The 14264-nt window shown below is 43.6% G+C and overlaps 1 protein-coding gene across 1 annotated transcript in view; it reads left to right on the forward strand.

The window, feature by feature from the left end:
• LOC110498083 (protein O-mannosyl-transferase TMTC2) overlaps window positions 1-14264 on the forward strand; it is a 163971-nt gene that overhangs the window by 121448 nt on the left and 28259 nt on the right. The window contains exons 8-10 of the mRNA XM_021574670.3: window positions 2776-2897; window positions 9973-10054; window positions 11392-11506. Of these exons, the coding sequence (XP_021430345.2) occupies window positions 2776-2897; window positions 9973-10054; window positions 11392-11506 (319 nt within the window). The remainder of the gene's footprint in view (window positions 1-2775; window positions 2898-9972; window positions 10055-11391; window positions 11507-14264) is intronic.

The following is a 14264-nucleotide window of genomic DNA, read 5'->3' on the forward strand; positions in this document are numbered from 1 at the left end:
CGTGTAAATCAGCGTCAAAGTCGGGTGTGTGGCTCCAGCTCAACGCTCCCATCGAGGCCCCGATGTTGAGGTTTCCACAACGTGTTAACGATAATAACTACGCTCCTCGTGTTACAGTCATGTGAAAGCAGCTGCAGACTAAATTGCGACTTTTGATTTCAAAATGTAATAATTTTCAATTTCAAGTAACCCCTGATTCCACTAGCACTCTTGTCACTCAATGGGCCTGCTGACATGCCTTTGTCCTTCTCTGTGGCTCCCCCATGTTGTTCCTCTGTCTCTCTTTCACTCTTTTACTCACTCTTTCTCTCTTTCTGTCACTCTCTGTCTTCTCTCTCCCTCTCTATATTTTCTCTTTGCCTCCCTCCCTCTCTATATTTTCTCTTTGCCTCCCTCCCCCTCTATATTTTCTCTTTGCCTCCCTCCCTCTCTATATTTTCTCTTTGCCTCCCTCCCTCTCTATATTTTCTCTTTGCCTCCCTCCTTCTCTATATTTTCTCTTTGCCTCCCTCCCTCTCTATATTTTCTCTTTGCCTCCCTCCCTCTCTATATTTTCTCTTTGCCTCCCTCCCTCTCTATATTTTCTCTTTGCCTCCCTCCCTCTCTATATTTTCTCTTTGCCTCCCTCCCTCTCTATATTTTCTCTTTGCCTCCCTCCCTCTCTATATTTTCTCTTTGCCTCCCTCCCTCTCTATATTTTTTCTTTGCCTCCCTCCCTCTCTATATTTTCTCTTTGCCTCCCTCCCTCTCTATATTTTCTCTTTGCCTCCCTCCCTCTCTATATTTTCTCTTTGCCTCCCCCCCTCTCTATATTTTCTCTTTGCCTCCCTCCCTCTCTATATTTTCTCTTTGCCTCCCTCCCTCTCTATATTTTCTCTTTGCCTCCCTCCCTCTCTTGCTCTCACTCTTCATATTGTTGAGTTCCAGCAACCCCCCTTAGTACAGTACATTCACCAGTGGAGTCAAATTCAGCTTGACGGAGGTGCTGAGAAATCATTAACAAATCGCCTCCATCAGTTTGAAAGCTGTAAGGCCATTAGCAAGGTGGATGTTGCGGCATGTTCCCATATTTCTTGCAGCTGATTTTTACATTACTCCGAGGAGCTCGTTTAAATGTTTGGTGCACCTGCTCCTATCTATTTACAGTCCAATTCACTTGGGTGCTGCCATTGTGTTTGTCATTCTCAAGAGGGGGAACTTTCGTCAGTGTACATGGCAGTCTGGGTCAAAGTTGGGTCTTTATCTGCCAAAACCCCCCTCCGCTCAAATGGGCAATGGAATGTTCCACTAGATGTGATTTTCAACTCCTTGGAAATTGTGTCGCTAAGTATTTTATGTCCATGTCTGTGCTTCCTCATAGACCTCCATCTGAATCTGATGGTAGACTAGAGAGGCACAAAGCCTGTTTCACCACACTCAGTCTTCTGCTGTTACTAGCTCTGCGTTACACCATGTCTGACAAATATGTAGATAAAGCTACTCATGTTGCCCTTATCATAATCATAGCAGTCAATGTACAGTATTATATTAGCTGCTGGAAAGGAAATACATTAAGTCTAGGCATTCTGTAACCCAACTAGGACATACAGTAAATGCTTCTGCTTTTGCAGAACAATTTGAAAGATATCTACTCCAACATAAAGCTGGCTTTCCTTGGATACTTTATATACTTGCTTACAAAAGACTGCAGTAACTCTGATCCTTATCATGAGCAAAAATGGAATTGGGGTCTTATATTTGATACCACTACATGCTTGAGTACCTTGTATTTAGAGGTATATTAAAAGGTCTATTACAGGCCATTGCTAATGAAGAACAGGGGGGACGTCTGTTGATCGTCTCAGAGGTCAGCAGGTCAACATTCATCACCAGCCACCTGTTGTTTCTCTCCTGTTTCTTATCAGTGGAAATGATTTGCCATAATCCCCCATTTATAATCTAGCTTCAATTAGCCCTCCTCTCAAAAACGAAAAAAATATATAAGACCCCTGTTACAAGTTCATGTGAAACTTATTGCAGTCACGTCCCCTATCCCAGTATTATTCCTGTGATCATTACATTTGAAGTATTGTTTTGGTTTGTGTTTTCCCCAATTACCCGACTATGTCGTGAAATGCAGTTATAATACGTGTCAGGGGCAGGAGAGAGAAAGAAAGAGGGACTGTTTGTTCAGGTGGGGGTAAAGTCTTCAAGGCTGGAAGAGGTATCACTGTCTGAAGAATCAGGAAGGGTGTTTCTACACATGTCATCAGCAACATATCAGACAATCAGCTCAGGCCAGTCATATTAAAGGATTGAGTCAGGCCCATGCTTGTTCTCCTACTCTGACTTTAGACTTACTTTAGACATCCCATAGAACTCCATCCAACTAACACATGGGGGATCTGAAAGTACACCTTAGTTCGATGACTATTTTTATAGGATTGTTGCTGAGCAGGTATAAGGAGTTTGTTATAGGATAGAGGATATTAATAAAACATATTGTGATCCGATCTAGGCTTTTAGTGGGACACTATTCAACTGATGCAGACCAATTCAAAAGCCATCCTTTACTTTGCGATTTTGTTATGACCCTAGTCCTAGTAAAAGGTCCTTTAGCTAATAAAACACCCGTTTGGTATCGGGTTTCGAAGTGCACTGAAGTGATGGCAGGCCTTTCTGCATGACTACATACATGCATGCATGACTGTCATTTGATTCCTTAGTAAGACAATGGGACGACGTGTGGTTCCTTAACCTCTGAACCTTGACCTGATGCCTCATTTCCCCTCACAGGAGAGGCCTACATGAGACTGAACAAGCTGACCGAGGCCGAGCACTGGTACAGAGAGTCCCTGAGAGCCAAGCCAGACCACATCCCAGCACACTTGACCTATGGCAAACTCCTGGCCCTCACGGTAACTTCTTCACCATCATCATCTTCCTCCTCCTCCTTCTCTTCTTGGCTTTCTTATTCTTATTCAGCTCTGCAAGTAGCCTGAGAGTGTGCATGCAGATCATCAATGGCCTGTGTGTGCGTGTGTGTGTGGGGGGGGTGATCACATTGAGTTTCTCAAGGTGCCCCATCGCTCTGTGGGGATAGCTTCCTGATTGAAACTGATGTCACAGCTGCCCTGTGTGTTTTTAAAATCTGTTACCAAATCCCGGGAGTGATTCTATACAACTGCCTAAACCGGCTCTCCATATTGACCTCTTCTCAGTTTCACTAATACAGGTTGCAAATGGCTCCAGCTAACTAACCAGCCCCTGCAACACATTAGCCCTGAGGGACTGATCTGATGTGGATCCTCCTCTAACTCCGGACCCTACTGCCTTCTGGGCCTCCAGGGCCTTCCGACTACTCAGATGCTTTTCACCACGGTCACGTAGTTGACCTGGGTTGGACTAAGAGGAGAAAGGCTGGTTTGTGTGCTAGGGGTAATTCACTCCACAGGGTCCCAGACAAAGACAAAGAGCACATTTATCTTTGTCAATCACTCGTTTACCTTTCTAGAGAATAATGGCTGTAGATGAACATGATCTTTCTCCATATTGACCACCTTGCCAGATGTATTTCCCTGTCTGTAGTAAGTGAGTGGTGGTAAGTTTAACAAACAACTTAGCAGGCATTTAAGGGAAAAGCTGACATGAACTGGTCTCTTATCAAGAGCCATTAGATACAATCTCTGAAACGTATATTTGTCTCATCATACACCAGGGGAACAACAACATACAATAGAAGAAGAAAAACTTCCCTTGAGTGAGCAGTCAAGGGAAAACACACTGTTGTTTTAGTAAAGAAAGGGATATTGATTTAGAGGAACATTCCGAGCTCATGCCTGTATTCCTCTCGATCATCCCTGGAACACAGGTGACGTCATCATAGTGTGCGGCTCAACACTATGCAGGAAACACTTGTTTTGTTATTTTTGACTAAAACATAACCAATATTCATTAAATATCAATACCGAACTTGTTTTTGCATGTATTCCATGACGTGGTTAGCTTTTAACAGCTGGGACCTCTATTTCTTGTCCCGGAATCCCTGTTAACAGACAGCCTGCTTAACAGAGCCGCTAAGCTGCTAGCCATCAAGCTAATGAAGTTAGTCCCAGATGAGTTTTGCAATTGGAAATAAATGAACGGTTCCAGCGCTGTAGATACAGATACAAACAACAAGTAGTTTCGCCGTCCTGGAGCCTGATCTTCCTACACTTTCGTCGCTGGGGGTACCTGTGTCTGCGGCCGGAGTGCCTACTACTACGATTTCGAAGTCGACGTTGGCAACCTTCCGTCCATGCTCTGGATTGATCGGGGATTCTCCATTTGTCGGAGGCCTGCACCAGTCCCGGGAGCAATGGGCTCAAGTTATCCTGCCTCTCGCCCGTCCAGAAAGGGTTCTCTAAATCCTGTGAATGAAACGTGAGAGTGGACAGAGTTCCTCGTCCTTCTCGCCAGCCATGATTTTGGGCAGCTCCATGGTTAGAAATATGACTGTTCCTGGTGCAAAAACAATGTCCTATCCCGGAGCTCGAGTAAATTACATTACTAAACTGCTCCCGAATGTACTACGTCAGGACATGGAAATCGATTCTATCATAGTCCATGTGGGTTTTAATGACACTATGAAGGGCAGTTGAAACTGGATTTTAGAGCTGACTAACTCCCTGCTAGACACTAATAAAAGACCCATCATATCTGGCCCTGTGCCCTCTCTGAATTGTGGCATTGAGCGCTTTAGCAGGATTCTTTCTCTCCACAACTGGCTAAGTGATTATTGCAGCTCAATGGGTGTAACTTTCGTTGACAATTTCAATACCTTTTGGAAACAAAACACATTTTATAAGGAGGATGAGATCCACCCAAATAATTTGGGTTCCTGGATCCTTTCACAGTATTATAAAGCTGCATTGAGACAATGGCTTGTCAATGACCCAAGCCCAGCTCAGTTAAGCTCTACCATTGTGACACTGAGTTGTCATAATGCTTCAGCAAATGTTCATTATACCAGGTGCATTGGTAGACACAATGTAAGTAACCTAATTTATGTTCCTCCAGCTAACCTCTGCTGATCCTACAGCTATTGTATGCAGTAATCATGTGCCTATAAACCGGATGTATACGGTTAGCACTGAGGCGGTGTGCCCTAGTAGGAAGTCCAGTGTGCAGCTCACCCTGCACCAACAAAAATAAGATGTGAATATCTACTTCTGCTAAGCTTCCCAGTAAAGCAATGAAAACATGTAAGCATCATGTAAGCATCATGTAAGCATCCCAGAAGAAAAGTTCTCAAAAAAGCCCACGTTAACATATGTATGTTCATGAAATCAATCATTTGCTAGGAACAGATGACAATCTCTAGAAATCACTTAGATAATACCTTTTATGATACAGTGGTAGCAATAAAAGGTTATAACATGTACAGAAATGGCAATGGGGAGATGTTGCTGTTTTATATTCAGAACCACATTTCTGTAAAGCTTAGAGAGGATCTAATGTTAAATACTGTTGAAGTAATATGGCTACAGGTTCATCTGCCTCACCTAAAGCCCATTCTTGTGGGAAGCTGCTATAGACCACCAAGTGCTAACAGTCAGTATCTGGATAACATTTGTGAAATGATTGATAATGTATGTGATAGCAACAGAGAGGTGTATTTTCTGGGTGATTTAAATATTCACTGGCTTTTGTCAAGCCAGTGTGTTGGTGTGTAATGATGAGCAAACATACGCTGCACTTGACACATTTATGAAATTGCTTATTCCAGTTACTAATAAGCATGCAGCCATTAAGAAAGTGACTGTAAAAACGGTTAAATCCCTGTGTTTTGATGAGGAAGTGAAAAGTTGTATGGTTGAGAGGGATGAGGTAAAGGAATAGCAAATTAGTCTGGCTGCCCAACCGATTGGCAAACGTATTGCAAATTGAGAAACTACACTATGAAACAAAGGTAAATGACAAAAAGAATGATAGTAAAAAGCTTTGGAACACCTTAAATTACATTTTGGGAAATAAGGCAAACTCAGCTCCATCATTCATTGAATGAGATGGCTCATTCATCACAACACTGACTGATATTGACAACTACTTTAATGATTTTTTCAAAGGCAAGATTAGCACACTTAGGCATGACATGCCAGCAACAAACGCTGACACTACACATCCAAGTATATCTGACCAATTTATGAAAGACAAGCGTTGTAATTTTTAATTTCGTAAAGTAAGTGTGGAAGAGGTTGTTTTTTTGTTGTCTATCAACAATGACAAGCCACCGGGGTCTGACAACTTGGATGGAAAATTACTGAGGATAATAGCGGACGATATTGCCACTCCTATTTGCCATATTTTCAATTTAAACCAATGTGAAAGTGTGTCCCCAGGCCTGGAAGGAAGCAAAAGTCATTCCTCTACCTAAGAATAGTAAAGCCCCCTTTACTGGCTCAAATAGCTGACCAATCAGTCTGTTACCAAACCTTAGTAAACTTTTGGGAAAAATTGTGTTTCACCAGAAACAATGCTATTTTATAGCAAACAATTTGACAACAGACTTTCAGCACACTTGTAGGAAAGCACATTCAACAAGCATAGCACACAAATAAGGAATTGATGACAAAAAAGATTGTGGGGGCTGTTTTGTTTGACTTCAGTGCGGGTTTTGACATTATCGCATATAGCAGCTTACGGGGATCCATAATAAATACAAATATCAATACAAATCTGAGGCAGAGATCAACAATGGTTTACCTAGGCCTTCTTTCTCCTCTGTGTGTAAATGATGCAACCTCAGGGATAAGGAGAGGAGAGAGCTGTCAGACTTACAGACTCAATAGCCTTGAGATGGTTTTCAAAGAACAGAGTGTAGTGTGAAATGCAGTGGCTCAACCAATTCTAGCACACATTTGTATCTATGAGGGCCCAGGTGTGTAAGTTGGTAAGAGCTACCTTGAAGATGTTCACTTCGCCTTCTACCTCCATCAGCCCCATCGTGACCTCCGGCCTTTCACCATACCACTACCTCTACTGTCTCTTCACTGACGACTGAGTTTAGTCTTGATCAGATACCACACCAGGAAAGTGACCCCCACCTCCACTCCCATACCCTTTACCCCCACTGTGAGTGATGAGGAAATAGCCTTCCTGTCAAGGGTCCTAAGTTCAGATCCTGGCAGGGGATCGTCTTTTGGGGGAGGGGTTGCGCGCATTGGGGGACAGGGTTTGGCGTCGTTCTCCTGCTGGGCTGACCCCTGTGCACCACACCCGGGACCCCCTGCGGGGAGGGGTGTAGCTGAGGGCGGAGATGTGTACCATGGTGGTGGGTGTTATTGAACTCAGTCATTCACAAGGCATTTCCGGGCCTAATCAGATGCAGGCTCCATTCATAATCACCTTGATGGCTGCCAGAGTGGAAGTACACATCTGTTCCACGTCTGATGTCACTGGGAGATTAGGGGGTCAACACTAACAATAAGCGCAGTATGTGTGAAAACCGGAGATTTCACCTCCATAATGAGTTGATATTGAATAGGAAGTGGATATGGGTGGTGGGAGACAGACAGACAGACAGACAGACAGACAGACAGACAGACAGACAGACAGACAGACAGACAGACAGACACAGATAGAAAGACAGACAGAGCTGTTTCTTCCATCGATTCCAGTCCATTCAAACACTGCAGGCTGTCAGGCCATCTATCAGCATCGATCACACATAGTTAATAAGAATCTCTCTCTGCTGCTGTTGCTGTGGGCCGATGTGCTGCACAGCCAGTTTAAGAACCTACTAGGATGCATACAAACCGCCACTTTCCCCTCACACACTAAATAATGTTTTGATCTGGATACCTGACAGTTGTGAGGGGGAAAGCTAATGAGCTCTAATGTTGAAATTATGATGTCCGTTAGCAGTCTAGACATGAAACTGGATTTCATTGAACAAGCCACTCAGGAATAAAACTCCTCTAAGATTGATAATGCCAAAATTGGATTCAAAAGATGAGAACATCAACAGGGGCTCATGGGAAATATTATTTTCACATTCAGCAAAGATTTCTTGACAACTTTTCTCCAGTAAAGAGAGTTTCCTCACTTCTCAGTCAAATCTGCAAAGTACAAGTAACTGCCAAAATAATGGAAACACCTGAGTAAATGAGGGAGACAAAGTGTATTGAAACAGGTGCTTCCACACAGGTAATTAAGCAATTAACATTCCATTATGCTTAGGGTCATGTATGAAAATCCTGGGCAGGGCATTATTTTGGTTACCATGGCTATGCCCCCATAGAATGGCAATGCCCGAATCCACAGAACACAAGAAGTCACTGAATGGTTTGATGAGCATGAAAACTATATCGTCCTCTCAGTCACCAGATCTAAACCCAATTGACTACTTATGGGAGATTCTGGAGCAGTGTCTGAGAGCGTTTCTTTCACCACCAAACAAAACACAGAATTATGGATTTTTTTTGTGGGAGAATGGTGTCACATCCCTTCAATAGAGTTCCAGACACTTGTAGAATCTATGCCAAGGTGCCGTGAAGCTGTTCTGGTGTCTTGTGGTGGCTCAACGCCCTGTTAAGACACTTTATGTTGGTGTTTCCTTTATTTTGGCAGTTACCTGTATGTACCACATGATTCAAATCCACACAAACAATGAGAGCCAGTGCAATAAATTGTCATAACGTGGTTTCCTGACAGGCTTTTTGTTTGAACTTCAATAAATAGAAATATGCTGATGTTATGACTATTCCAGCTGCTCCTCAGCTGAGCGCTTTGTACTATTTGTGAATTTGAGAGGCTTGAGCTGCATTAAACATATAATTCAATGTTCCATCTCATCAATGGAGAATAAACTCTAATATTTACACATGGACATTTTGAGTACTTTTTGAGTTATTGAAGGTAAACCCGGTGAAAAATGTATGAGGCACGGAATCATCCAAATCTGATTTCAGTGTTTGGATAAAGGCTTTTTGTTCAAAGCCTTTGCAATTAAAATGAATGAATTGTGTTCATTCTATATAGTGTATTTAGTAAACATAATTTATTCTGGTTAGTGGTTTATGTAATATTAAGGGAGCTCTTGCCTCTTTTTGTTCATAATGTGAAATGCTGTGGCATTTCATATATTTAGGTTTCTATAGGCTTTAATTGATTAGTTGAACCTCTATTGTGATCTTCATCTCCATCAGAGTGCATCTGATACACAGATGAGATCTGCGTTTTGTGTGTGTGTGTGTGTGTGTGTGTGTGTGTGTGTGTGTGTGTGTGTGTGTGTGTGTGTGTGTGTGTGTGTGTGTGTGTGAGACAGAGAGAGGAAGCTGTGTTGGCTGGAGCCTTTGTGTGTTAGTTGTAATCTGATCCTGCTCTCTGAGGCCCCCGGGGCACGGCTCCTCTGGGCTCCACTGGGCCCCAATCTGTCACTGCTGCTGCTGCCCCTCATCAGGCTCCAGTCACCCTGTCTGTCACTCCTTGTGTGACGGAACCCGGAACGACTCTATCTCAATCTCTGTGTGTGTGTGCACACATTTCTCTCTCTCCCTCTTGTTTATCTCTCTCTCTTTGTGTGTCTGTTTGTCTCTCTTGTCTCTCTCTCTTTGTGTGTCTGTTTGTCTCTCTTGTCTCTCTCTCTCTTTGTGTGTCTGTTTGTCTCTCTCTCTTTGTGTGTCTGTTTGTCTCTCTTGTCTCTCTCTCTTTGTGTGTCTGTTTGTCTCTCTCTCAGCTGCAGTGGATTAGTCACAGCCTCTGTGTACAGATATATTTGTACAGATATAAGTGTGTTATTATTAAATGCTCAGACCAGGCAGTCAGCTGTGCCAAGCATGACATTGTGTACTTTGAGGGTAAATCTTTTTTAGGATGACACAAGGTGTCATATTACGATTTAATGTTACATTAAGTTTGTGGCTTAGCAAAATCATTATGTATTATAATAAAATGTAAAGCATCTCAAGGCAACAAATACTGACAATTGATTTAATTCCTCTCCCTTCGTAGGGTCAGAAGACTGAAGCAGAGAGGTTCTTTCTGAAGGCCATCCAACTAGACCCCACAAAAGGAAATTGCTATATGCATTACGGTAAGTCCTGCCATTCTGGGTCAGTTTCTTTTGATTCACCAACATTATATTAAGGTTACAAATTAAGAAATGATCATGGTCAACACACATCAACACAGTCGTGAAGAGGGCACGACAATGCCTCTTCTCCCTCAGGAGGCTGAAAAGATTTGGCATGGGCCCTCAGATCCTCAAAAAGTTCTACAGCTGCAGCTTTGAGAGCATCTTGACTGGCTGCATCACCGCTTGGTATGGCAGCTGCTTGGCATCCGACCACAAGGCGCTACAGAGGGTAGTGCACACGGCCCAGTAAATCACTGGGGCCGAACCCCCTGTCAACCAGGACCTCTATACCAGGCGGTGTCAGAAGAAGGCCCTAAAAATTGTCAGACTCCAGCCACCCAAGTCATAGACTGTTCTCTCTGCTACTGCACAGCAAGCAGTACCGATGCACCAAGTCTAGAACCAACAAGACCCTGAACAGCTTCTAAGACTGCTAAATAGTTAGATAAATAGTTGACACTTTTTTCACTAATCTCTTTTGACTCATCACATATGCTGTTGCTACTGTTTATCGTCTATCCCGTTGGTTAGTCACTTTATCCCTACATATATGTACATTTCTACCGTAATTAAGCATATGACAAATCACATTTTATTTTATTTGATACTAAGTCATTTCTTGATATTTGAAGGAATTGCTCTTACATATTCTTAACCACTCCAATAAAATAAGAGTTTACATATTGAAATCTATCCCTTGCCATTGCAATGTTTCTAAGCTGTAGGTGCTCTGCAATACATTGGTAATCAGTCAGGAGCGAATCAGTCTTTCCTTCACATAAGGCTTGTAGCAAGGTCTACATTCACAGCTATTTAGGAAAATATACTTGGTTTCACCCAGTGGTTTGGAAGCATGGTACAGTAGTGGAGCCCACCAAAATCAACAGACTATTAATTCCTCCCAGTTCGTGGCTCCTTCAGGGGTCCACACTCTAGCGTTATTAGGGAGGTCTACAAAGGCCCTGCTCTACATTTCAGCTGCATCTCAGACGTACAGAACTCAGATCTCCAGCCAGGCCTGACGCACATGTAAGAGAAACATTCCTATCACAACCCTACTAATTGGACAAATGGGCCTGAGTGATGGCCAAAGAGTGATGGTACGCTCCACTCGTATCTTGTGTTTCAGCAAATCACTCTTAGGGCTGACAGAGGCTTGCCTATCTCCCCTGGCCAAAGGCAATATTCCCAGCCACTATTCATCCCTCTCTAGGAATACATCCACACACCGCGTTTTAACATGGTGTTCCTGTTCTCTCTCCTTCCCTTTCCTTTCCCCCTCTGGCTGCTCCCAGGTCAGTTTTTGTTGGAGGAGTCTCGTCTGCTGGAAGCGGCTGAGATGGCGGAGAAGGCAGCTCGTCTGGACAGCGGGGAGTTTGATGTGGTCTTCAGCGCAGCCCACATGCTCAGGTGAGTGTTGGATGGGACAGACACACTGAGAGGGAGGGGACAAGGGCTGGAGGAGGGAGGAGACAAGGGCTGGAGGAGGGAGGAGACAAGGGCTGGGGGAAGGAGGGAGAGCATCTACTGTCTCTATGCTTTATTCCAGGGCTTACAGCTCTCCTCTGCCAGTGTGATTTACTTGACCAGCTTCTGTAATCCCCTTCTCTACTGCAGCGAGCGGTAGCCAGGGAGCTGCCGTCTTGTCTTAGTGCGGCGCACGGCTACGTGCCTGCCTCGTCGCTCCCTCTGCTGTTTCTGTCTTATTCATGCGGAGCCAGTTCCAAACCAGAGCAAAGTTCAGCAGCGCGGCGTCTGTCTCACAGCTCTCCTGGAAGCTGCAAGGTGCTGTGTTTCAAAGCACAAGGCGCGAGTGCAAATTTGTAAATAGAGGAACATGCCAATTTAGAATATGCCACATGGACTGAGAGAGGATTACTAGAGCCAAGAATATTATATTTCCCTTGTTAGGACTTACCATGGTTAATCAGGGGTTTTCTGTGTGAGGATTACTACTGCTGGCTGTGGGAAATTACGACTACTAAAACAGTTAATGCGATGTCTTGAATCATTGTGCTTCGGGTTCACTTTCTTGACCAAAGACAGAAAGAGGCCATGTCATGCAGCTGTGTATAATGTCTTTATCCAGCTGGTTTTCACAAGGTGTCCCACTGCACAGCACTATGATCCAGGGGGATCTGCACCACCAGCATCCCAGCCGTCCATGCTTTACAGAGCCTCTTCCAGGGTCAGGGCCCCTGGCTTTTAAAGAGGGTCTCAGGCTGGGCTCATTGAGGGACTCCCCACCGCCACGCTGGCATGGGGTCTCTCTCCTCTGGAACTCATGTTCTTTATGTGTTTGTCTTGGAACCAAGACGTGGAAGGCCCTCGGTTGGTGGGGGATACTAGTGAATCTGAACAGGGGAGGGAGAGGGTGGGGAGGAGTCGACTTTAAGATGTACAAACCTTCTCTTATTGCTCTCTGGGGCTCTTGGTCTTTGACAAGTTTACTTCCTTGCTATCCATTTCCCCCGGCCTTCTTTAAACAATCAGCACGTTATTCCAAACCTTCGTCCGGGTCTACAGATCAGTGGCAGCAGCCAGCAGACGAGGCGAGGCGAGGCGAAGGAAAGGGAGAGGAAGGTTGGCTGACTGCTGGCTCCCAGGGGAATGTGCTAATGCTGCCCTTTAAGTGCTCAAATCCCTCTGCAAGCCAGGCTGTGTGGTGTCACATCACTGTTCTGGAAACCCAGATCTGTTTGACAGAAGGAACAAGGAACAATTGAGTAACGTTTGTGTAACAAGTGTGTCTTGTTGCACGAGACAGATGGGCTAGATGTCGTTAGTACACAGATCGTACACTGGCGGTTGTTGCTGGAACAATTAGTTAATTAAGTCATCTCTATTTTTTAAATGAAGTAATGTGTAGTGTCAGCCGTGTGATTTGTGTGTCTGTGCGTCTGCACCGGGGTTAATAAAGCACATTTAGATTACCGACTATCAAGACTCGTTTCATCCAGGGAGTTATTTATTTTCGTTCACTCATTATCCCTATTTTCCCTCTCTCTTCCTCTCCGGGCTCTTCTAGTTCTCCTCTCTCATCTCTCTTCCCAACAGCTGTATCTCAGTGGACGGGTCTAACCGAAGGCAGAAGGCAATCCTTTGCCACTCACATTAAAGATCTTGTTTGTCTGGTGACAATGATGTGGCAGTTCTCCAGTCTGATAATGATGTGTTTATAGACCTGAAAATGACATAGAATTAGATTCATTCTTGAGACAATATTCTATTCTGAATATGATTGCAGTTATTGCAACACATGGTTACGGTCACAGTTAGACAACAAACCCATCTTTGTCATTACTGTACATTTTATGGAACTTAATATTCTCAGGATTTTTGGTATTTAAGTTGCTTTTTAAAGGCTATTGATTAAACAGTTAATTGAAGATAAGCAAATAATTATTGTTGAGCAACGAAGTAATACTGGTTGTATGATGGTCATTTAGGGTGAAATATTTGTTTATTCAACTTGACAAAGGATCATTCTTGCTGCTTAATAGAGGTTTTAGTTTGGGCTCTGCTTCCTGGAGTTGAATAAAGACAAGGTGTTTGAGGTTTCGTTGTGAGGACACACACCAGTTCCCACACCTCCTACACAAAGGCCTTGAACTAAAGCGTATGAATAATTATTTGAGTGAGGCAGTGCTCTCTGCACTGAGTAATGATTCTCAATGAGTCTCAGTGATTCTCCACCCTCATTAGAGCTGGAGACACAGTATGACAGATGCAGAAGACAAAACTGTGATCCTATACGTCAGTCATTCTTCTTGAGTTTGATCATGTCGTGTCCGTCCAAAACATATATCATATCAGTTCACACCATAGAGACTCATTCACCCCAACACTGGTGTTACCTCATAGGGAAAGCATCCACTCCCCATGTCTGTTGGCCAGCCATTACCACTGTGGCCTAACGGCAATGTTGGTCACATATGGAGCTTAATGGTCTGTTTGTTTTGAAACGAGCCACAAGGGTATCAAGTGTTGTTTCTTGGAGTCATTTGTTTTTGTATGTATATTTAGTTTAGTTTAACCGTCCTAAGAATACACAATGACCCATTCTCTTACCTTATGAAGTACAAACCGTTTTAGCATCTCAAATGTGATTGACTGATTTGGCAGAATTAACATTTCATGAGGGGAAAGCCCTACAGGTGATTTAAAT

This window comes from Oncorhynchus mykiss, chromosome 2, assembly GCF_057628025.1.
Source record: "Oncorhynchus mykiss isolate SJ-2025 chromosome 2, ASM5762802v1, whole genome shotgun sequence".
NCBI classification, from domain to species: Eukaryota; Metazoa; Chordata; class Actinopteri; order Salmoniformes; family Salmonidae; genus Oncorhynchus; species Oncorhynchus mykiss.